The sequence below is a fragment of the Prionailurus bengalensis genome, chromosome A3 (genome assembly GCF_016509475.1).
Source record: "Prionailurus bengalensis isolate Pbe53 chromosome A3, Fcat_Pben_1.1_paternal_pri, whole genome shotgun sequence".
Lineage (NCBI taxonomy): Eukaryota > Metazoa > Chordata > Mammalia > Carnivora > Felidae > Prionailurus > Prionailurus bengalensis.
Genome location: NC_057354.1, coordinates 30,041,250 through 30,066,392, shown reverse-complemented (window position 1 = coordinate 30,066,392; position 25,143 = coordinate 30,041,250). Strand labels below are relative to the sequence as shown.

Below are 25,143 nucleotides of genomic sequence, written 5' to 3'. Positions count from 1 at the left end.
ATATGGTAACTTGTAAAAGCAGTGACCAGTGAATTAACTGTTACATATAAACCGAAGATGGGAAAAATAGATGACTTTAGAATTCAGAATTACTGTTTTGTGGCAAACTTTATTGTCAGGAAATCACTGAGGGGTAGCAGAAAGGAAAAGTTCAGACTTAGGGTATCTGATGGTGGCTCACGTTCTGGGGTTGCAAATCTTTACTCAGCCTTGTGATTTTGGGTAAACTGCTTCTGTTTGGGTCTTGGCTTCTTCACTTTGTCAACTATCATGTCTAGATTTTGAGTCTGAATCCAAGGAAAGTTAGAAATAAAGTATAGCATACAAGTGGCATATTTGACATAAACCTCATTATGTTTTTGACATAACCTTTGACATAACACATTTGACATAAACCTCAGCATCTGCTGAGACTACAAGTATTCTAAAAGAGGAACTTTGTAAAGTAGTGGTGACCACAGGCCATCTACCCAGGATGTGCCAGCTGTGCTCAGGTAGACCTAAAAGCTAGAGGGCAGTGCTCTTGCCGGACTTGGTATATGTTTGAAAGTTTCTATTAAAAAAAAGACTGGTGGATATACAGCAAGGTCAGTGGTGAATTCTGGGGGTGAGGAACAATGACAATTTTAGTTACTTTTGTAATATTCCATTTTTTTTCATCAAAAAAAAGATAATACGTATTTTACATGTGGTACTAAGGTAGATAAAAGCAAGTATGCCAAAATGTTAATAATAGAGACTAACTCTGGGTGCTGGGAATCGGGTGATTGTGGTTTTCTCTATACTTAACTGGGGTTTTTTTTAATAGGTAAGTATTTCAATAAGTGACAAGTTTAATGGTTTAGTGACAAATAATAGGCTATGTTCTGGTTAAAAATTAAATTTGGGAAGCAGGAAAATGTGTGGAGGAAAGAACAATTTAGTTTTACTCATTTGACAAGAAAAGAGATACTAATTAGGAAAATGTCTTACTCTGGGAAAAGGAAGGTCTTTCTACATTTTATATGCTTCCACTTTATTTGGCCAAGCTACTTGTGGAAAAGAAATGCTTTTTGCTCCTGTTCTCAGTATTGTCTTGGCTTTCCACAGCAGTAGTTGGGGAGCTGTTTGTTTCCTGGTCACATGACCTATTCATGCTTTTTGTCACTGGCTCGTTGTTAGTTTGAAAATCAAAGAGCTCTTGGTACCCTTGGCAGTCAGTCGACTGCTGTTCATTTGGGTTAGGAAATGGGCCAAAGGACCAACTTGATGAAATTGGTGTAGAGAATGATTGCAAGATTGGTCTTGTATTAAATATGAAAAGGTGGGGGAGAGGCAGATAATTTCCCAAGGAAAGAAGCTTTCTTACCTTTAATCTTGATTATCTTGCAGTTTCTGTTGTGCTACTTCTAAAAGCCCTAAAGTTACTCCGTGTGACCCTCTTACCTCCATCCCCAGATTTTTATTAAGAAAATGTTCAAATAATACAGTAAAGGTAAAAGAGTAGTAGTACAGTGAATACTTGATATACCCACCACTTTGAGTCAATAATTTTTAACATTTTGCCATGTATGTTATCTTTATTTTTCTTTTCTTTTCCTCATTCTTGTTGTCTGTTAAACCCTTTTCAAGTGAGTTATAGACATCATGACACTTCTAAGTACTTTCTCATATATCTGCTTTAAAAAAAGGGGGGGGGACATTCTAGGTATAACCACAATAACATCTCACCTAAAAAAATTAATAGTAATTCCTTACTACCATCAAATTTTCTCAGATGTCTCATGGCTCTTTCTCTGTGTTTGTTTTTGTTTTTAATGAAATTAAGGTTTTTACATTAGATTATTATTATTTAATCTCTCACATTAGAAGCATTCTCCCTCTCTGTTCTTTTTGTTTTACATGACATTGAGTTTTTTTTAACTTAAGTTAAAAAAAATTTTTTTAATGTTTCTATTTATTTTGAGAGAGAGAGAGACAGACAGACAGTGAGTGGGGGAGGGGCAGAAAGAGAGAGAGAGACAGAGACAGAGACAGAGACAGAGAGAGACAGACAGAGACACAGAACCCGAAGCAGGCTCTAGGCTCTGAGCTGTCAGCACAGAGCCCAACGTGGGGCTTGAACTTGAGAGCTGTGAGATCATGACCTGAGCTGAAGTCAGTCACTTAACTGACTGAGCCACCCAGGCACCCCCAATTTTTTTTAATTGTGGTAAAATAACTATAACAAAATTTACCATCTTAACCATCTTTAAATGTACAATTTAGCAACATTAAGTAATTCATATTGTTGTGCTATAATCCCACTATTCACCCACAGAATTGTTTTCATCTTATAAAGCTCTGTACCTGTTAAACAGTAACCCCACCTCTTTCCCCCAGCTCAACACTACCACTCTACTTTATGTCTCTATAAATTTGAATATAGTAAGTATATCTCATAAATGGAATCGTGATATTTGTCTTTTTATGGATGGCTTATTTTTCATTATTATAATGTCCTCAAGGTTCATCCATGTTTTAGCAAGTCTCAGAATTTCCTTCCTTTTAAGATTGAATAATATTCCACTGTATGTATATAGCAGAGTTTGTTTATTCATCTATTGATAGATATTTGCTTCTACCTTTCGACTGTAGTAAATAATGTTGCTCTGAACATGGGTATACAAATATTTCTTCAAATCCTTGTTTTCATTTTTTTTTTTCTATATATTCCCAGAAGTGAAATTGCTGGATTACAGGGTAATTCTATTTTTCATTTTTCCCTCCCCCTGCCCCTCAATTTTTAATTTTTGAGGAATTGCCATATCATTTTCCATGGCGGCTACACTGTTTTAGGTTCCCACCAACAATGCCCAAAGGTTCCAGTTTCCCCACCATCCTTGCTTGTTGTTTTCTTTTTAATAGTAACTATCCTAATTTGTGTGGGAATGGTATCTCTTTGTGGTTTTGATCTGCATTTCCTTTATGATTAGTGATGTTGAGCTTCTTTTCATGTGCTTATTGGCCATTTGTGTATCTTCTTTGGAGAAATGTATATTCAAGTCTTTTGCCCATTTTGAATGTTTTTGTTGTTTTTTTTGCATGTGTATGGTTGAATTGTAGGAGTGCTGTATATGTAAGAGGCTAATATCCGGAATTATATATATAGCTTAACAATATGAAGTCTTCCAGTGTATGAGCATGGATGTATTTCCGTTATTGGTGTCTTCTGTAATTTCCTTCGGAATTATATATTCTGGATATTAACCTTTTATCAGATACGTGATTTGCAAATATCTCCTCCCATTCTGCGGGCTGCCTTTTCACTCTGTTGATTGTATCCTTTGATGAACATAGTTTTTAATTTTGATAAAATCTAATTTACATATTTTTTATTTTGTTGTGTGTACTTTTGGTGTCATAGCAATAAATTGTTGCCAAATCCAGTTTCATGAAGTTTTTCCCATATGTTTTCTTCTAAAAGTTTTATAGTTTCAGGTTAACATTTAGGTCTTTTTTTCTGTTTTGAGTTAAATTTTATTTATGATGTAAGGTAATGGTCCAGATTCATTCTTTTGCATGTGGATATACAGTGTCTCCAAAGCCATTTATTGAAAAAATTGTCCTTTCTCAGTGCATGGTCTTAGTACCCTTGTGAAAAATCATTTGACCATGAGGATATTATAGTGAGTGAAATAAGCCAGTCACAAAAGTTTATTTTTGAGTTCTCTGTTCTATTCCATTGTCAATATGTCTATCTTGATGCCAGTACCACACTGTTTTGATTACCATAGCTTTGTAGTTACTTTTGTAATTGGGAATTGTGTCTTTCAGCTTTGTCCATTTCAATATGCTTTTGACTATTCTGGGTTCCTTGAATTTTAGGATAGATTTTTCCATTTCTACAAAAAGCATCATTAGGGTTTTGATAGGGATTATGCTGAATCTGTAGATCACTTTCTGTAGTATTGACAGTGTAACAATAAGAAGTCTTCCAGTGCATGAACATGGATGTATTTCCATTATTGGTATCTTCTTTAATTTCCTTCAGAAATGTATGGATGATCCAGTTTCTCTGAATCCTTCCCAGCGTTTTCCTATTGTCACTGTTTGTTATTTTAGCTTTTCTAGTAGATACATAGTAATATCTCATTGTGGTTTTAATTTGCATTTCCCTAATAGATAATGATGCAGAACATGTTTTCAGGTGTTTATCTGCCATCTCTATATCCTCTTTGAGGAAATGTTTCTTCATACCTTTTGCCCATTTTCTAATTGGATTTTAATTTTTTTACTGTTGGAGTGTTCTTTATGTATTCTACTTTGTCAGATATGCGATATGCAAATACATTCTGCCAATCTGTACTTTGTCTTATTCTCTCAACAGGGTCTTTCACAAAGCAAAAGTTTACAATTTTCATGAAGTCAAATTTATTGATTTTTTTTTTCTTTCATGCATTATACTTTTGGTATCAAGTCTAAGAATTTCATCAGATTTTAAGTTCTGAATATTTTCTACTGTTACCTTCTAAATATTTTATAATTTCACATTTAAAATTTTAAATCTGTGATTTATCTTGAGTTAATTTTTGTGTAAGGTACAAAATTTAGGTTGAGGTTCGTGTTTTTGTCCATGGATATCCATTTGCTTTAACACCATTTATTGAAAAGACTATCCTTCTTCCATTGAATTGCTTTTGAACCTTTATCAAATAAAGTTAACTGGCTCTGTTATGTAGGGCAATTTCTGGCAACTCTGTTCTGTTCCATTGATCCTGTCTCTCTCTTAGTACCACTCAGTCTTGATTACTTTAGCTATGTAGTAACTCTTAATATCAGAGTGATTCCTCTCCCTATTTTTTCTTCTTCAAAATTTTTTTAGCTATTCTAGTTCCTTTGCCTCTCTGTGTAAGTTTTGGATTGATCTTGTCTGCATCTACAGAAAAGCTTGCTAGGATTTTGAAGGAATTGTGTTAAACCTATACATTAATTTAGAGAGAATTGACATTTATACTATCTTGAGTCTTCCAATCCATGAACACAGTGTCTCTCCATTTACTTAGATCCTCTTTGGTTTCCTTTATTACTGTTTTGTAGTTTTTAACACGTAAATCCTATACATGTTTTGTTAAATTTATATTTTGGTCACATTGTATTTTTAATTTTGGTTTCCATGTCTTTGTTGCTTCAATACAGAAATAGAGTTCATTCGGGCTTTTATTGTAAACTAGTGCAGAAAATGATTTTTCTGCATCATTGTGTGGTTTTTTTCTTCTTTAGCCTGTTAATATGATTGACTGATTTATCAGTAATGAACCAGCCTTGTATCCCTAGGATAAACCCCTCTTGGTCATGGTGTATAACTCTTTTTATATGTTGTTGAATTCTAATTACTAATCATTTATTAAAGGTTTTTACAGCTATATTCATGATGATTTTGGTCTGTAGCTCTCTTTTTTGGCAGTACTGTCTCTGGTTTTGATGTTAGGTGGTATATGTGAACATCTTAATAGAAGACAGTGATAATGACCGCTAAGTCATGGAATGATGAGTTGAGGAGTGTAAACATCAGAAAGAATCCAGAGGGTGGGGGAAAGCATTCAGGGAAGAGAAGTAGTGTTGTTTGGCTGAATACGGTTGCTTGGGTGAGTATAGGACATGCAGTGGAGCAGATTCAGCAACGAGTGGGAATGAAATCTAATTGTCCTAGATGGAACGCTTAGTGTTGGTTTGTGGAGGATCTTAGTTAATAATGAGGTAAGGCTGGGAATATGCCGACTGTAGGGAAAAATTTAATGGGAGTGTTAGGGAATGAATAGTAGAGGCACATCCTGAACCTGGGGGTGACAGGGAGAGACCTAGTGGAAGGATCAGTTTGATCCTTGATCACGTGATCAGTCTTGAACAGAATCAGTCTTGAGCACCTTTTTCTGGGACTACTAGGAAGGAGGAGAGGTTGGTATGGAGAGCATGGAGTCCTTAGAAGTGATATTAATGTCTGGGAGTGCCTCTTCTTATACTTTGGGAGGAGGGGATATCCCTAAGTCCACGGGAATAGACTTGCACAGAAATGGGAACAAGTACCCTTTGCTAACATTCTCTTTGGGGGTAGTTGTGATGGTGACTCAGAGCTTCATTTAGGTCCTTAAACCAATTTTTTGGTTTTAACTGTTTTTCATTTTTGTTTTTGGCAAACGATGAGGACCACAGTTAGGGCAGATCAGTGTGGTAACTCTTCTTTGATAATCCTCAAAAATGAGAAGTCATTGGAGGGCCCTTGGTCAGCTGCTGAGTCCCAGTCCAGCGTTGGCTCCATCCTCTGGTGAGCCACAGAGCCATGGACTCTCCAGTTTGTAATCAACAGTTCAGATTTAGGCTTCAGACACATTCTGCATAATCTCTTCCAGAAAACAGAAGAGAAGGGAGTACTTCCCAGGTCATGTCACAGTTCTGATACCAAAACCAGGCAAGGGCCAGTTTCCATCCCTTTCCTTTTCCTCATGCCTTCATGCGCTGGCACTCAGGAGCTTGTTTCTGTTCTTGTTGCAGCTGCAGCCGACTCCGCCAGGTTCAGAGCATCTTGACCCAGAGCAGCAAGTCTCAACCCGATGGGATCCTCTGCATCCTAGGTCAGTGCTTTTAACAAGCTGGGGCAACTGGGCTTCTGTTCAAGGAAGATATTAATAATAGTGTCATTGTGAGATAAGCTTGGGTTAGTGTCCTTCTTCCAGCTCTTGTTCCCTTGAAATCTGTTGCTGTTTTAATGAGGTCAGGTGAGATATCAGTGGGATAAGGACCCACAACCATGAGGCAGGCACTTTGTGCAGGTTATCTCATTTCCCCTCACAGCAACCTTAAAAGGGAGCAGTGTAGTCCCCTTTTTTATAGAGGGGGATACTGAGACTCAAGGAGATGGAACAGACTTGCCCAGGACCATAGAGTAGCAGAATTGGACACTTATTTGTTCTTTAAGTTTTTTTTATTATGAAAATGCATCATATAATTTAAAAATTAAGACAATCCTCAAATGAAAATGAACTGAGCTTCCCAACCAACCAGATACCCAGCTTCACTCCCCAGAGATAACATTGTCAATTGTATCTTTTTTTAACACAAATGGAAACATTTTGTTTATACTGTAATTAACCTAATTTTTAAATTTTCACTTGACAATATATTTTGGAGATTTTTCTATATCAGATTGATCTTCTTTGTCTCATTTTCACTTATATCCATTGAGTCATGGGATTGGAATTGTTAGGTCTGGTGGTTTGTCCATCTACCACCGCAGTTTCTTTCCTAGAAGCAAACTGCCATTAGTTTGTTGTTTGTCTCTCCTCATATATTCTGTGCATAATTTTGTATTTTCACTTAACAGCACTTGCCTTTAGCCTTATGAGAGGTAGTGTGCAGAGTAGTTAAAAACATGCACTCTGGAGCCAGGTAGATTTGGGGTTTGAATCCTGGCTCCACTACTAAGCCCAGAGGTTGGCAAGTCTCTATAAAGACACACTTGTGGTGGACCTGGAATTCCTGCCAGAGGTTTCAAATGCTTAAACAACATTCATTGGATCCCCTCTCTAGCTGCAGCCCTCAAAAGGGTGGGGGCTGTCTTTGCCATGAATTTACCTATGAATAAAACCACCTGTTTGTTACTGTATTTATGCTCTTATTTCATTTGGCTTCTGTGTCTCTCCCTTTGACATACCATCCCATCAAAGTTTTGTTTGTTTAGCACTTATGTGCTTTCTGGCACTATAAGGTACTCTAGACTTATTTTGTGTATTTCCTCCTCCAGTCCTAGAATCAGCCATTTCTCCAGGGAGCACTGGGGTTCCTTTTATTGGAGAATGGTATTAGAAACCAAGATCTGGGTTTTGGATACACTCTCATTACTAGATGTCACTGCTGCTAAGCCCTGGCAGCTGACAGAATAACAAGATACATATGTGTACATTAAATGCAAATGTTATGTACCCATATTAAACTAAACATGAATTCATATTAATGTCTCCAGCCTAACCAATTACCACATAGATTTTTCTAGCTTCCCCCTTTTGTTTACCTGTAAACTCCTACTTCATCAGTGAGAAACTTGGCACCCATTATCCACCATCAGTTTACTTAATTCTAGTGTACATATTCAGCAACATCAGAATTGTTAACCTATAATACCCCATGAGAAACAACATTATCAGCTTAAGCACAGTGCCTACATATAGTTTCATTTGCCTTTAATTTTACATAGTCTTTTTCATGTTAACAGTTTATGCGGCTGGAATCCTTAGAGGTAGACATGCTGAAGCTAGGTCTGCCCAGGGGCGCCTGGGTGGCTCCGTCGGTTAAGTGCCCGCTTCGGCTTCGGCTCAGGTCATGATCTCACGGTTTGTGAGTTCAAGTCCCGCATTGGGCTCTGTGTTGACAGTTCAGAGCCTGGAGCCTGCTTCGGATTCTGTGACTCCTTCCCTCTGCCCCTCCCCTCCTCGTGCTCTGTCTCTCTCTGTCTCTCAAAAATAAATAAACATTGAAGCTAGGTCTGCCCAGCCCATGTTTGTTTTTAACTCTGTAGCCCTTTAAATGTTGGGCTGTAGATAGCAGTCCATTCTGACTTTGATTCTTTTTCACCCCTCCCTTGGCTGAAGCGTTGAATGAGATAAACAGGGAGGGCTGTTCTCTTATAATCTCAACTGAGATGGGAGTTCTCTTACATTAGAAGTCCTCTGCCACAAGCAGTCCTGGGCCCCTCTGGTATAAAGGACCGTTACTTTCTACCTTTCACTTGTCCCTTGTCCGGATGACCATTGACAGTCTTCTTTTCCAGGCTCCAGCCATGTTTCTATTCTTGGAGGTCTCTCTGCTGTAACTCCTTCCTCAGTCTCAACTAGACAGCTACTGCCTTGCCTGTGAGACATTCCTCTTGCCCAGAGCCATAGCTCTGGGCTTTCATAGATACTCAGGAACCAGGCAGTAGTGAAGGCAGTGTTGTTTAATTTCCTTTTGTCTCTGATCCAGCCCCACTAGACTGTAAGCATCTTGAGGGCCGTTTGCAGTCATGTTCACCACACATTCCAGCATCCAGCGCAGTGTAGACCTTGAGCCTGATAAATATTTGTGAAATGATAGGTGTCTGTGGTTCCATTCACTTGTCCTCTTTTTCACTTCTTTTAATTCTTTTCAAACCACCTTAATCTGTCTTTATTTGATACCCCATGTTTTGTTAAAGCTCTCTTTGAAAAGTGAATATTTTCTATCCCCCTATTCCAGCTGAACAGTATTCCACAGTATTTAACCAGCCACCAAAGGACCTAGACCATATTTTCTGCTTCATTCTATACTCAAAAATTGCTTTTTGGAAATTAATAGCTTCAATAATGTATATGGTTTAATTGTCTCAACTATATAGATCTTGAAATCCAAGTAAGAGTACTTGATGCTTCTTTCATAGGGTTGTTCAATTTGGTTCCTGGCACAAAACTGGTATGAGCTTCTGCCTTTAGTCTAACCATCAGGGTTTTGCTGAGCAGGGACAAATTACTGAGACTTATTTGCTTCCCATAGTACAGTACCACTGATCAGAGCCTTCTTTGCCTTGCAGGAATCGATAGCAGGTACAATGAAGGCTGCAGAGAGCTGGCAAATTATCTTCTGTTTGGTTTGTACAATCAGAATGCAAGTGATTTTGAGAAAACAGGGTTTTCTGAAGAAGTTCTAGATGGTAAGTATATATAGTAGTAAGTAGTGTGCTCCTGTTGGTCACCTGCTGGTTGATACAAGACTAGTGACCAGTAGTTTTCAGAATATGTTTAATGGGTAAATTAGTTTTAGGGGGAAAAATACATATCAGTTTGATTTTATATTTTCTTGGCAAAGCACTAGTTTTCCTCTGAATTGCCCACTGCCTCTGTGTGCTGGGAGGTTCAGATTATGTGCTGTTGTCCTGTGAAAGCACATTCACTTGTGGGTAAAGGATGAGCCTGCAGGCTACTCCTACAAGGAGACTTCATGTGGATCTTCAGCTTAGGAACAAAGGCTCTTTGTCCTGCTCCCTCTTTGGGAATTGTTTTCTGTGTGACTTTAATTCATGACGATGCCCATGACTACAATGGAGGCTTTCTGCTTACATTCCCCTTTCTTTAGCTCTGAGACACTCTCCCTGTGTTGATGCTGTTGTGGGCTGATGCCCAGGAGCTGTCTCTTATATCACATACTTAGCATCATGACTTGTTTGCCAGATGGGTCAGGAGACACAGGAATAGACAAATCAAACTGGACAAGAGACAGGCAGCTCTTGTGAAGCAGCTGGGGAGTGCATGAAAGCAAACATCTGATATGAAAGTAATCTTGCAGTGGATGTAGTGCAGTGGTTTTAAAGTGGGGGCAGTTTTGGGGCACCTGGGTGGCTCAGTCAGTTAAGTGTCTGGACTCTTGGTTTTGACTCAGATTATGATTTTGTGGTTCATGAGTTTGAGCCCCCCATTGGCTCTGTGCTGACAGTGCGGACCCTGCTTAGGATCCTCTATCTCACCCTCCCTCTGCCCCTCCTGTCTGCATGCTCTGTCTCTCTCTTGCTCTCAAATTAAACTTTCAAAAAAAATTATAAAGTGGAAGCAGTTTTATTCCCCAAGGGACATTTGGCACTATCTGAAGACATTTTCAGTTGTCCCAGCTATTGTTGATGAACTGATGTTCAGTGACTGCTGAACATCTACAATGCACAGGACAGCCTTCCACAACAAAGAATGATCTGGTCTGAACTGTCGATAGTACCAAGGTTACAGAACCCTGGTCTACTGTTGGTGAAAATTCTTCTGTGGTAAAATCCTTAATAGTGTGTATCCTTATAGATTGATTAAAGATTTCCTTTTTATTAGGAAGTGCAGACAGAGCAGACTTCACTTCCATTAAATTTCTTTCAATTTGGGGCACCTAGGTGGCTCAGTCGGTTAAGCATTCAGTTCTTGATTTTGGCCCAGGTCATGATCTCATGGTTTGTGAGTTCCAGCCCCATGTGGGGCTCTGTGGTGACAGTGTAGAGTGGGCTTTGGATTCTCTCTCTGCCCCTCCCCTGCTCCTCCTCTCTCTCTCAAAATAAATAAATAAAATTTAAAAAATAATTTCTTTTAATTCAAATTTAGTTTCAGATTTTGATTTTTGAAAATGTTTCTTCATGCTGGACAGCATCTACTGGTTTAGAAAGAATTCGTCTTGGCAGCTCATTTAGAGTTATAAAAAGACAGGTACTCATACCAGCCATACATTTCACTGAAGCCAAGGTTGCTAAGGACAGTATGGTACTGAACTTAAGGAAAGTTTAAATCCTCAAAGGTGTGCTTTTTTGTTTATCATTGTCTTTATCCTGTCACCTGGCACAATGGGTATTTATGAAATGAGCATTTTCTTTGAAAGAATTCTTTGAAGAAAAATAAATCATTAATGAATTAAAAGTGAATTAGTAACTTCATGTTTTAAATTCTAATAATTGGCAAACTGAGATCACTGGATCTAAGCATCTACATTTTTTTTTTGAAGTTTAATTTTTTTAAAGTTTATTTATTTATTTTGAGAGAGAGAGAGCACACAAGCAGGGGTGGGATAGAGAGAGAGGGAGAGAGAGAGAATCCCAAGCAGGCTCTCCACTGTCAGTGCAGTGGGGCTCAAAGCCACCAACCAGATCATGATCTGAGCTAAAATCAAGAGTTGGACACTCAACCGACTGAGCCACCCAGGTGCCCCTACTTTCTTTCTTTTTTTTTTTTTTTTTAATTAAGTAGGCTCCATACCCATCATGGGGCTTGAACTCATGACTCTGAGATCAAGCGTTCCATGCTCTGTTGACTGAGCCAGCCAGGTACCCCTGTGCATCTACATTTTGATCTCTGTGAGAGGAAAAGAGGCCAACATGAAGGATTTATTAAAAAACAAAAGCAAAAAAAATTTTTTTTTAATTTTTTTTTTTCAACGTTTATTTATTTTTGGGACAGAGAGAGACAGAGCATGAACGGGGGAGGGGCAGAGAGAGAGGGAGACACAGAATCGGAAACAGGCTCCAGGCTCCGAGCCATCAGCCCAGAGCCCGACGCGGGGCTCGAACTCCCGGACCGCGAGATCATGACCTGGCTGAAGTCGGACGCTTAACCGACTGCGCCACCCAGGCGCCCCTTTTTTTTTTTTTTTAATTTTTTTTTTTTTCAAAAGCAAAAAATTTTAATGACATCAGAGTCCTATGAGATTCTGAAAATGCTTAATTAGGCTTAGTAGCTGTTGCATTATTTCTTTTATTGGATCCTAATTCCTTGTGGAGTGTTACACATTAGTGTAGTGCACAGTCTTAGGAAACCCTCAGGCTCTCCAGGTGATGTCAGTCTCTCTTCAGCACACGTTCTACAAGTAATTCAGGGCAAGGCTCTTATTAGAGGGCCTGTGTGAAGAGGACCAACAGGGTGAGAGGGTACCCTTTTCCCATCTCTTGCCACCTTTTGACTTTGGTGCTTAACTAAGAGTCAGCAGTGAATATGCTGCACCATACTGCATTCCCTAGGATACCTGGGTCTGGTCAGGTGTGGAGCACAGAGTGATTTTTGAAAAATCAAAGGCCAGCATCCTGGAGCTTTATTTCAAGAGGCCACCCATTGGTGTCATCGGCTGCAGTCAGTATTCATCGGGCTTAGGTTTTTGTAGAATATTGGCTGTCACACTGTGTTACTGTGTTGGCATTGTCCTAAACCTGCTGCTTCAGGTGTTCCCTGCCCCCACGCTTTTCTCACTTCCAGCCACCTCCTGCAGCAACTTCCCTCGCATCATCTTGTTAGAGAGATGCCTGAGATGGCTCTGAGGAGCCATGCAGTGAGCTCTGCTTTTCTTTTGGAAGTATGACTGCTTTCTCAGTCTTCAAACTGCTTTAATATTCCTGCCCCATTCCATGGCTCTTCTGTTAATTTACCTAAATTTATTCGCACTCTTGGAATTGTTTTATTTATTTGACGCAGCAACATCCGTGATTACCCCTTAAGTCTGTGAGCTGCTGATCTATTTATAGCAGCTTTGTCCACTTGCCTCTACTTCCTTCCTCCCAGCTTTTCCTGTGTACAAAGTTCACCCCAGTACATAGTAATGCTTCCCAGAGCTGAACAGTGACATCCTCAGGCCCATGATTGCCTTGAGTCAACAGCCAAGGGCTTTAGACACTGATGTCTGCAGGAAAACCATCACTGGCCATCGTTGGTGATATTTCCTGCCTCAGTGGTAGGCTGTGGCACATCCATTTGGTGTTTATCTCTGCAGCAAAACACCCAGCTAAGTCTGATACCATAGATGTGACTGTGTTGAACTTTGCAAAAGCAGAACACTTTGAAGGCTCTTCTTTTGACTTATTCTGTGCCTGCATTGTCATAACCAGAGGGCCACAATGATTGGAGCATCGCATGGGAACTAGAAAATCCTTGCTGTCCACACGTGAGTGTTCCACAGTCACTTTGAGGCACGTTGTCTACTTAAAGAATTTTTAGTTTAGAGTTTTGTTACCTTTTCTCTGAAATAGTTTTTTAATGGTTTTATTAATTAGGTGGACAGAAAATGTGCAAAAGAAATGCCTTTGACAATCTTGTGTTTTAAATTTGTTTTCCTTACAGATGTAATTATATTGGTAAAATCAGATAGTGTCCATCTGTACTGTAATCCTGTAAACTATCGCTATCTCTTACCCTATGTGGCACATTGGAGAAATCTGCATTTCCATTGCATGACCGAAAATGAGGTAAGGAGAAAAGATAGAACAGGCACTTAGAGACACTCTAAGGATATTCTTCAAAAAAAGTGTAGATCTGGACCGGGAGGCCCCTTAAAAAAATCACTTTGCAGGATGTGGTTACACAAAAAAAGTTACTTGTTTTAGTGGAACTTCTCATAATTCATTATGAGGCTACCTTATAGATAAATTGTATGCCTGACAGAGACAAAAAGGACTCTTCAGATTGGGACCTAGTCGTAGGCTTGTGACCCTAGCTTCCTGTCCTACTTGTTCATCACCAGCCTGAGCCCATTCTCTCAGAGGACTAGTGCCACGGACTGCCTCAGGAGAGTTTGATAAGCTTTGTGACGTTTCTGTGTTTGGATTTCTTGGTATTTGTTTTTGGGTTCTTTTCAAGTGTTTGGCTGGAAATCAAATTGGGACTTGAGATTTAGGATTTCATAGGAATTGTGACCTGATGTGGGTTAAAAACTCTTCTTTCTTTTTTTTTTTTTAATGTTAAAGATGTTTGTTATAAATTGTAAGCAATCACTAAAATAACACAACAGACTTCTAATACAAGAAGAAAAATAGGATGGAATCGCAAAATATACTGATGTACAGTTGGCCCTTAAACAACATGGGAAGCACCCTCCTTTCCATGTGAGCGTTTGGGGAATTTTGGAGGCAAATGTTATTTCTTGCATTTAGGTATCTGATCTATTTTGAGTTGGTTTTTATGTGTGGTGTAAGGCAACACAAGAAGTTGGCTTTGGAAACACCCTCTTGGGTGCAGTCCTCTATAAATGTCATTTGCCATAACTCTGATTGATAAAATACCGAGGAAATGGGGGATTTTGCATGATGTCACCTCAGAGCCTGTTTTCCTTTCAATTTCCCTCTTTAGTATGAAGATGAGGAAGCTGCAGAAGAATTTAAAATTGCCAGCTTTGTGGACATGGTTCGAGACTGTAGTAGAATTGGCATTCCTTACAGCTCCCAAGGTGAGTATCTGACAGCAAGCCCTATTAGAACTTTGCTTGGATGATGTGTGAATCCAGTGTTTCTACCTCCCCCTTCCATTGGAGGCATTCACCTGGGAAACCCATTGATCTATTTTTACTAAAGGCAGAGGATCAAACAGAATGAAATTTGGGGATTTTTCTGTGCAAGCTGGTTACTTATAACTGTAGTTTCTAAAAAACACAGCAGGCCATCTATTCAGAAGGAAGAACTGATAAGGGATTTACCACAGTTGCCGGCTAGCTGTGCCATTTGCTACTGTATGTAGAGTATAGCTGTGGAGCCTCTTGGTAATAAGAAATAGTAGCTGTTAAAAATATGCTGACAGAGAGGCTGAAAAATGTGTAAAAATAAAGGAAAAAGTCAACACATTTAGCAGTACTTATATCTTATTTTTTTCTTAAACTTTGCACATTGGAGCTATTGCTGCAAGAAAGGAAAATTTTTGATTTGGTAATTTTCCCTTAAGGAAGTTGATTGGCTATGTTTCTTAAGGCTGGGAAGAGCCGAGTTTGGGGCTGTTAATAATTATATCTGCTAAGTGATGCAAGTCAGATGTAATAGGCCACTATTTATTCGTTAACTTACTTGCTTACTTAGGAAACCAGAGTGTGCTATACTATAGAGAAATCTGAATTTATGTAGCTTGTTATGGTTTGCATTTTCTTTGACTTTCATTTTTAATTTCTAGTTTTAATATCTAAGCATTTTATCTGTTTTACTTTTATTCTGCTAAATGTGACCGTAATGAACTTGTGAGAGATGCCTGGGTAACCACTTAAGATCAGGTTTAGACTGTTATATCCAGGATGGTATTTGATACATGTTGTTGTATTTGATTCCTCTAGGTCACTTGCAGATATTTGATATGTTTGTAGTAGAGAAGTGGCCAATTGTACAGGCTTTTGCACTTGAGGGCATTGGAGGGGATGGATTTTTTACCATGAAATATGAGGTATGTATGAAAGACAGTATGCCTGGCTTTTATCTGCCACCTGCAATCTTTATGAAGGACCCCCACATTGTGATTGTGCATCATTATAACTGAAAACCTAATAGTGACCTCTTAAGAGTATGGAGCAAGTTAAAAGACTTGAAATGGAAAATAGTTGTTGTTTAAAGCTGGTCCCCAAACAGAACTCATATGTCCTTTCTTCTAGGAGTTTCTCTCTGTCCTCCTTTCTCTCTTTTCCCCATTCTGATACCATTGTTCTTCCAGTCTACTCTTGTAGCATCCTAGGCTGAATCCTCTTATAGCTTTTTTTTTTTTTGTCCTATGTTATACATTTTCCACACATCCCTGTTCATGTATCCACCTGCCCTTGGTCTCTGGACTGGAAGTTCCTTGAGAACAAAAATAGTCTTTTCATTGTTGTGGTTTGTATCTCAGAAATTCATATAACTTGAGAACTATTCAAGAGCAATGAAAAGGACAGTGCAAAACTTTGTCTAAGTACAATATACTAGAGGAATAAAAGGGTTATCTTTTGTGTTAAGAACAGTATCTTTTATTTCAATATTTCTTTTATCTAGGAGATGACCCATAAATATTTGTTAAGTGAATTGATGAATGAGTCTGGGAGAGGGGGTCATCCAGAGTGCATATTAAGGAGGATGGCCTGGTAGGTTAGCAGCATCCCCAGAAGCATCCACGGGCCTCTAAAAGATCCTCAGTGAGATGACCTGCCCCAGCACAGAAATAGGGAGTGAGTATTGACATGCTCAGAATGGGGACATACTTTTGGGTATAGAGTAAGTGGGACCTTTGGAAGCATGACCCAGGGCTAATTGCTACCCCTCCTTTCCAAGAAGTAGCAGAATCCCTAGGAAGTGAGTGGGTGCTTGCCTGGTAGACTCCCTAATATGGAAAAAACATGGGCTATAGGGTTGAAGAGAAGCACACCACTTTGACTCCCACTTTTCCTGCTCCAAAACTGTAGTATTCTCACATTGACTACAACAGCAGAAGTTATTAGTAAACAAGGCTGTGGAACCTGCTCCCGCTAGGAAGTAATGCTCTCTAATTTAGAAGAGTAAGGGCTTGAAGGGGGCAAGCCATAGGAGGTAGAGAGGAAGCTTAAAATTTTTAGCAATAATGCTAATATTTATTTTTAATTAATTGTATAAACTGGGCATTTATAGTGTCTCCTATATGCCAGGCACTGTTCTAAGCACTTCATATGAGTTGACTGTAATTCTTACAAAAGAACCCTCTGAAGTAGGTACTATTAGTTCCTATTCTACAGAGAGGTTAAATGAATTTCCCAAAAGCACAGAGCTAGTAGCTGGTGAGGGGCAGGGGTGGGGCCAAATCCAGAGGGTCTGGCTTCAGAGCCTGTGCTCCTAAGCCCTGTGCTGTGGGTAGATTAGCATGAAAAAGCAGTACAGTAGGAGGTCGCAGGGTTCTTGCAGACCACATGTGGCAGGCCTTTCTGGCTCCTGCCTTGAGGAGCATTACACTGTGCAGACACATCCAAAAGGCACAAAATCCCCTTCTAAAAAACCTTTACGAGGTAATGTAGATCTTTTCTGTAGGGTGGAAGAAACCACACACAGCATGTAGTCGGGCTACTATAAGTCTTCTCTCAAGATCCCTTTCTCCAGATTCTTCCCTTCTTTGTAGTTGCTAATTGTCATTCTCTCCAATACTTTTCCTGTTGTTGTCCATCTCGTTCTCTCCCCCACCCCCACCCCAGTTCTCTTCCTTATCGGCCTTTAGGATATGGAGCAGTACTCCACTCTGAGTCACATACCTAAGGCCTGATAACTGTCTGAGCCAGAAATACTTTTGCATCTTTTGAAGGTCAAGAGAAGGAGAACTACGGACACTAGAAACTTAATTTTATTAAAAATTTTGTTTTGTTGTATGCCCACGCCCAGAACAAAGTCATTAACCAAGAGGTTGCTATGTCCCTGATGTAGTAGGTGCCAGCATGAGAGAGGAAACCAGATCCACATAACTTATACTTGGCATTTAGGCTGGATCAAACTCAGTTATGAGATAGAGAACTCTTCCTGGGAAGCAGCACAGGGAAGTTCCTCTGCTGGGGCTTTCCCTGCCTTCGGCTTCCTCCTCTTTAACTCTCCAGCTGCTGGAGCTGTGACCTAGTAAAGTAAGTTTACATCAGCTAGCTCCCAAGCAGAGGATTCTAATAGCAAACTTCTGAATAATGAGAGTAACCATAGAACAAACATTCATTTACCTTTTTATGGACAAACAGATGTTCGTATTGAAAGGTGGAATGAAATTTACGAATAAGATTCAACAAAATATAGGAAGGAAACCATAGCATATTAGATGCAGAGATAAGCGTGCTTTTTAAAAACGGTTTCTCCAGGAAATAAAATAAAAATGAGAAAAAAGATGATCTCTTTTGTACCTGTTAAGAATGGGTAAATTGTAAAGAGACGCCTGGGTGGCTCAGTTGGTTAAGTGTCTGACTTCTAATTTCCACTCAGGTCATGATCTCAAAGTTTGGTGAGTTCAAGCCCCATGTTGGGCTCTGTACTGACTCTGCAGAGCCTGCTGGGGATTCTCTCTCTCTCTCTGTCTCTGTCTCTGTCTCTCTGCCTTTCCCCTGCTCATACTCTGTCTCTCTCAAAATAAACTTTAAAAATTAAAAAAGAAAAAAAAGAATGGAATTTGTAAAAAGAGAAATGATAGGTTAGGACACACAGAATTAAAAAGGGAGATGGATGACATGAGGAAATGTTATGTCTTAAAATTAATAGTAGAGTTAACGTTTGCATTTAAAATTAGAAATTTAATTCAGCACCCTCAAAAAATCAAATCAGTTGACACTTGAAAAGCTGTTCCAGATTACAGAGAAAGGGGCCAAATATATTAAATCAGTCTATTGGGATTTAGAATGTAAGGGAGTAGGGATCCTGAATAACCACCTGCTGGCTGTCTGCTCTCCCTAAAAAAACTTTCTGGTAGTTGACCAGCTCTGCTGAAAGCATGAAGCTTCCAATTAGCCTTTCCATTTTGAAATAAAAACAGGCAACCAAAGATCACCAGACATTTGCTTTAAATACCTGTAACTTTAAAGGAAAAGATCAAGATTTTTTTTTTTAAGACATTGGATAAGATCCAAAGATAATTAAGATATAGAGGAAAATTTAAGACCTAAAACTTCACTTCGGATGCCCAGACAAGATTTGGTGACCATAGAACAAGTGTTATGTTGTCATAAATTAACATGACGAAAGTAAAGCTCTGGGAAATTATAATTAATAAAATTAATAGAGGGGCTGGGAGGTAAAGTTAGGAAATTTTCTAAAAATGTAAAATTTAAAAATCAAGGAGACAGAATATATGAGATAAAAATGAAAAGACATAGAGAACCGTTCCAAGAAGTCTGATATACAAGTTGGAGTTGCAGAAAGTTAGAGCAGAGGTATCAGGAGGGAGAAAATTTTTTTAAAAGAATAAACAATTTCCAGTGATAAAGAGAATACAACTTTTAAATTAAATGACTTAAATATAAATGAAGAAGAAAAAACCTTAAATCTATCTATTGCTTTTTTGAACACTAAGAATAAAAGACTATCACAGCTTCCAGAAGAAAAAAATAAATCACCTACATAAGACAATAGGAACCAGATTTCTCTCCTTCCCAAAACAACCCAACCTAACCAAACCAAAAGAACAAACAAGAAACAAAATATGTTTTCAAGACACTAGACATCAGACACTGAGAAATAGTGATTCCCTGAGAAATAGAAATAAACAAGGTCAGGGGTACCTAGATGGCTCAGTCGGTTCAGCAAGCAACTCTTGATTTCAGCTGGGGTCATGATCTCATGGTTCATGAGCTCGACCCCGTCATCAGGCTCTGTGCTGGCTGTGCAGAGCCTGCTTGGGATTCTCTTTCTTCCTCTCTTTGCCCCTCCCCTGCTCGAGCTCTTTCTCTCTCTCTCAAGATAAATAAATAAACATTAAAAAAAAAAAAAAAAGGCAAGCACAGCCCCATGATTTCACTAGCTTAGTAATTTGAGAAAAATTTTCAGGCCATGGCATTGGGAGGGGGATACCCATGTGAATCCTACTGTATTTCCTGAGTTGAGAAGATGCAGTGAAGAGTCTGGTAAGAGAGCAGCTAGAGTACTAAAAAGGAAAATGCCCAGAGAGAGAACACCAAAGATCTGCCAAGATTTCCCTGCCCCTCCCCCCATCTCAAGTATTCAAGAGTATTGATCAATTCATCCATGTGTCAGGTAACTACCAAAGGCAAGAGTTAAACAAAAGACATCTGGGGGTGCCTGGGTGGCTCAGTCTGTTAAGTGACCGACTTCGGCTCAGGTCATGATCTCACGGTTTGTGAGTTCGAGCCCCGCGTCGGGCTCTGTGCTGACAGCTCAGAGCCTGGAGCCTGCTTCTGATTCTGTGTCTCCCTCTCTCCCTGCCCCTCCCCCATTCATGCTCTGTCTTTGTCTCAGAAATAAATAAACATCAAAAAAAAAAAAAAAGACATCTGAAAAGTAATCCACAACAGTGCCTGATACATGCTAAGGTCTGGGAACAGTTAGACTGGAAAAACACATAATTCAAAGGGCACTGAGTAGAGTCCTCAGAAGGGTTTTGTCTCAGTAATGGGGAATAGTCACTCCTAAACTGAGCACTGCTCTAGACCTCCTAAAAATTCATAAAAGCAAGATCTAAAGGGATCAAACTGTTTCCAAGTAACTTAGCTGCATTCCAGAACAAAGCACAAGAATATTTATAGGAATACAAAAATACGTAGTCTCCAACAAGGTGAAATTCACAATGTCTAGCATCCAAAGATTATCCGCTTTACAAAGAAGTGGGAAAACATGACTGATAATAAGGTAATCATTCAAAATTGACCTAGAAGTGACAGAAATGTTAGAATTAGCAAAGAACATTAAAATAGTTATTCTAACTGTATTTCATATTTTCAAGAAGCTAGGAGGAAAATTGAACTTGTTGAACAGAGAGAGAAAATTTTCAAAAGACCCAGATTGAGCTTCTGGAGGTGAAAACTACATTGTCTGAGATGGGAGAGGTTTTAACAATAGATTAGACACTGCAGAAGAAAAGATTAGTGAATTTGAAGCTACAGCTAACTATCAAGGTAAAGCATGGAGAGAGTGAAGAGTCCAAAAGAATGGAAAGAGCATTAATGAGCTGTCAGTCAGGCCTGAGGACAGAATAAAGACATTTTAAAACAAAAAATTTTGCCTTCTGAAAAGATATTGGAGGGGCACCTGGGTGGCTCAGTCAGTTGAGCGTCCGACTCTTGATTTCAGCTCAGCTCACGGTTCGTGAGATTGAGCCCTGTGTTGGGCTCTGCCATGACAATAGAGAACCTGCTTGGGATTCTCTCTCTGCCCTTCCCCGCCCCTCAAAAATAAATAAATAAATAAATAAATAAATAAATAAATATTTTTAAAAAAGCTATTTGAGGATGTACTCCAGTAAACAAGTGAGTTAATCAAAAAAGAGAAAAGTAAGCCCTGGAACCAAATCCATCATCTGAAAGCTTCAGGATGATAGCAAAGAGAACTCTCAAAGCAAAAGTTGTAGTTGCACAGCAAGCTTATATAACAGCCAGACCAGAATGAGGTAAGAAAAAGAATTATTAGATTATCTGATATGTTTAAGCCATTGGTTATCAGTCAAGATGATTTTGTTGCCGCTTCCCCAACATCCCACCTCTGGAACATTTTACAGTGTTTGGAATTACTTTTGGATTGTCTGGGGGTAGCAGTGTTATAGGCATCTAGTGAGTAAAAGGCAGCGATGCTGCTAAGCCTCCTACAATGCATAGGGAAGTGCCTCACAGCAAAGAAATATCTGGCCCCAAATTATAGTAGTGTTGATGTTTAGAAACCCTAGTGTAAACATAGCTAATTGGGTGGGACAATTAGAAAAAACTTCAGGGTTGATTTTTATTTTAATCGCACAAGTGAAAAAAAATGACTCTGTCAGCAGCCCTAAGAAAAATAAAATTGGTTTAAGAATGCAACTAGGAGTATAGCATACATGTTCCTATAGTAAATAATGTATATATGATCTTAATGTTATAAACAGTAATTACTGGTATAATTAAAAAATCATGATATTAGATGATGTTAGGGTATAGGTATGTGGAGAAAAAGTGTGAGAATAGGGATATTTAATTTCTAAATTGAGAAATCAAATAGTGATAGAAGCATGTTATATCAAAATTTGGAGGTAACTACCAGAAAGAAAATGTTAAAAGACTTGTAAGTGATTGCCTCTGTGACAGTGGAGGTTTGGAGAAAGATTGGAGTAGGCGATTCACATGTTTTATTCTAAGCCTTTAGTACTATTTGATTTTTTTTAAACCATGAGCATGTATTATTTTAATTAAAAAACTTAAGCAAAGGCAAATAAATGTGTGTATGTACATACATATGTATGTACTCATCATTGAAGATAGTCAAAAGATGTACCAAAGTTTCTGTAACGTTAGTTTCCTTGAGTTGGATAGCATTTATTAATATGTATTGGTTCTAATATAATTGATAAAAGTTTGATTTATTAGTCTAATCACTTAGTTTTCACCAAGATAGTCATTTCTGATAAATCTGATTGTTGTAGTGATATTGACTCAGTTATTTCAATGTTTTTGCCCTATGTTGCAGCTGCAGGATGTGAGTTTGAATCTATGGAATGTCTACAGCAAGATGGATCCTATGTCTCTGGAGAGTTTGCTTTCAGAAGTAAGGAGCCTAACTATATATTTAACTTATAAATATTACAGCTAGCTCACTTATCCACTAACAGTATTTGAAGAAATGCAAGAGATATTTTTGTCTGAACAGTTTCTTCCCAGATTGTTATCTTGAACTCCTTGGGAATAGAAGTGGACCTGGAAAAGTGATACTGCCTCTTTTGCTGTGAGGAAACCTCACCTGAGGCGAAGCCAAAGCTGCTTACCAGGGTTTACATTTCCACCTAAAGACATTCTCTCGGTTGGGCTGGACTTTAGAAAAACAATACAGAGGATGTCTTTTTGTATTCTTTCTCTGTGACAAAAAGAAAGCAAAGATGGGGTTTGGCTTAAACAAATTAAGAATTAGAGCAGAGGTCAGCACATGTAGGCTTTGTGTGCCCTCCATCTCTGTTAGAACCACTCGGCGGTGCTATTGTAGCCTGAGAGCACCCGTGGACAGTGCTTAAATGAATGGGGGTGTCTGTGTTCCAAGGAGACTTTGTTTACAAAAATATGTGGCCTGCCCACAAGCCATAACTTGTTGATTCCTGGATTAGAGGGTCGGGCATTAACTGTTCATCTGAACTTGGAAGAAAACATGAAGTTGGGTGGAACACTTTGCAGTGAGGAGCAACGAATAAAACTAAGGCTCTGGGAATACTTGCTGTGGTGAAGCAGCTCAGCAGTATCTCTCAGTGGCCATGGCTAGATATGCATAGAAGAAGAACAGTGTGTAGCCTTTTAATTAGTTATATTATTAAAACCCAATGAAAATAACAAAAATGAAAACTACAGACCAGTCTCACTTATCCATGTTGATGCCTGTATTTTAAGTAAAATATTAGCAAATAGAATCCAGTACCATGTCAGAGTATTCCCTGATGAAATAGAGCTTAACAAGGGTACAATATTTAGTTTAGTGTCAGGAAACCTATTAGTGTAATCACTATACTAATTTTTCTCCTTGGAACGATTTGTGATGATTCCATAGGTGTCTAAAAGGCATTTGATAAAATTGAACAGCCATTCTGTTTAAACATTTCTAATTAAACAAATATAAAAGAAAAATAAAACCTGAACTTTTTATCCTTTGAAGAGACCTAATCATCATCATCATCGATCCATGGCTAGCCTAATTATGGAAAAAAGTGAAAATGCAAAAACATGTAACATAAGAATGCAAAAATGATAAAGAAAATTTAACCACAAAGAAAGAGAGATAAGTAGTTTAGGAGTTCCTACAACTGTCTGAGACCCATACCCAACTTGCCTGCAGTCATTTGAATGTGAGGATGCCATTATTCACACATGGAGGCTAAATGTAGCATTGTAGTTTGGAGAACATTGGAAGCATCTCTGGAGCCCATTGAGAGGGACCACACAGAAGGACATTTTTAAGTTTGTTTATTTATTTTGAGGTGTAGGGTCGGGGGGAGAGGGAGAGCAGAGAATCCCAAGTAGACTCTGCACTGTCAGCATGGAGCCTGAGGTGGGGCTCGAACTTATGAACCATGAGATCATGACCTGAGCCAAAATCCAGAGTCTGGGGCACCTGGGTGGTTCAGTCAGTTGAGCCTCCAACTTCAGCTCAGGTCGTCTCACAGTTCTTGAGTTGGAGCCCCACATCGGGCTCTGTGCTGACAGTGCAGAGCCTGCTTCAGATCCTCTGTCCTCCTCCACTTGTACTCACTCTGTCTCTCTCTCAAAAATAAACATTAAAAAAAAAAAATCAAGAGTCAGCTGTTTAATTAACTGAGCCCCCCAGACACCCCAGAAGGATATTTAAAAAAAATTTTTTTTTTCTTTAACATTTATTATTGAGAGAGAGACACCCAGAGCATGAGCAGGGGAGGGGTAGAGAGGGGGAGACACAGAATCTGAAGTAGGCTCCAGGCTCTGAGCTGTCAGCACAGAGCCCAATGCGGGGCTCGAACTCACAAACTGCGAGATCATGACCTGAGCCGAAGTCGATTGCTTAACCCACTGAGCCACCCAGGTGCCCCCCAGAAGGATATTTTTAATTGCACCTGAACAGATGATGACATTTTTGGCTGAAGAAGCAGTAGTGGTAATCAACATGGACTATAGACCAGGCCCTTCCCTGGTTTTCTGACTTCCCATGAGCAAAGTCTGCTGAAGTTCAGACCCTACCCTCAAAATATTTTAATTTAGTAATTAACAAATGCACAAATGCACTCAGACCCAGACTCTGATCAATTGTAGATCAAAATTCCTTGGATCCCTATTTTAATGACCTGATAAAAGAAAAGATATACTTTTGTAAAGGTAAATATTACCTGCTTCAGTTTTTACTGTTCTTTTATCACAAAATGGCTGGCATGTGGTTAAAAAAAAAATTAGAAGAAAATTTTATTGTTATCAAGAAACAGTCAAGAGAGGACACCTGACTAGCTCAGTCGGTAAAGCATGCAATTCTTGATCTCAGGGTTTTGAGTTCAAGCCCTGCACTGGGTGTAGAGATTACTTAAAAATAAAATCTTAGGGGTGCCTGGGTGGCTCAGTTGGTTAAGCATCCAATTTCGGTTCAGGTCATGATCTCATGGTTCATGAGTTCGAGCCCTGCATTGGGCTCTGTGCTGACAGCTCAGAGCCTGGAGCCTACTTTGGATCCTGTGTCTCTGTCTCTGCCCCTCCCCAACTCGTGCTCTCTTTCTTTCTCTCTCTGTCTCTCAAAAATAAACATTATTAAAAATTTTTAAAAATAAA

At 39.0% G+C, this 25,143-nt stretch overlaps 1 protein-coding gene across 3 annotated transcripts in view; it reads left to right on the top strand.

Annotated features, from left to right (window-relative positions):
• Positions 1–25,143, top strand: part of DNAAF9 (dynein axonemal assembly factor 9) — a 132,012-nt gene that overhangs the window by 11,470 nt on the left and 95,399 nt on the right. For all 3 annotated transcript variants that reach the window (XM_043602786.1, XM_043602785.1, XM_043602784.1), the window contains exons 2-7: positions 6,511–6,590; positions 9,557–9,676; positions 13,590–13,714; positions 14,595–14,691; positions 15,559–15,665; positions 22,346–22,423. In XM_043602786.1, coding sequence (XP_043458721.1) covers positions 6,511–6,590; positions 9,557–9,676; positions 13,590–13,714; positions 14,595–14,691; positions 15,559–15,665; positions 22,346–22,423 — 607 coding nt within the window. The remainder of the gene's footprint in view (positions 1–6,510; positions 6,591–9,556; positions 9,677–13,589; positions 13,715–14,594; positions 14,692–15,558; positions 15,666–22,345; positions 22,424–25,143) is intronic.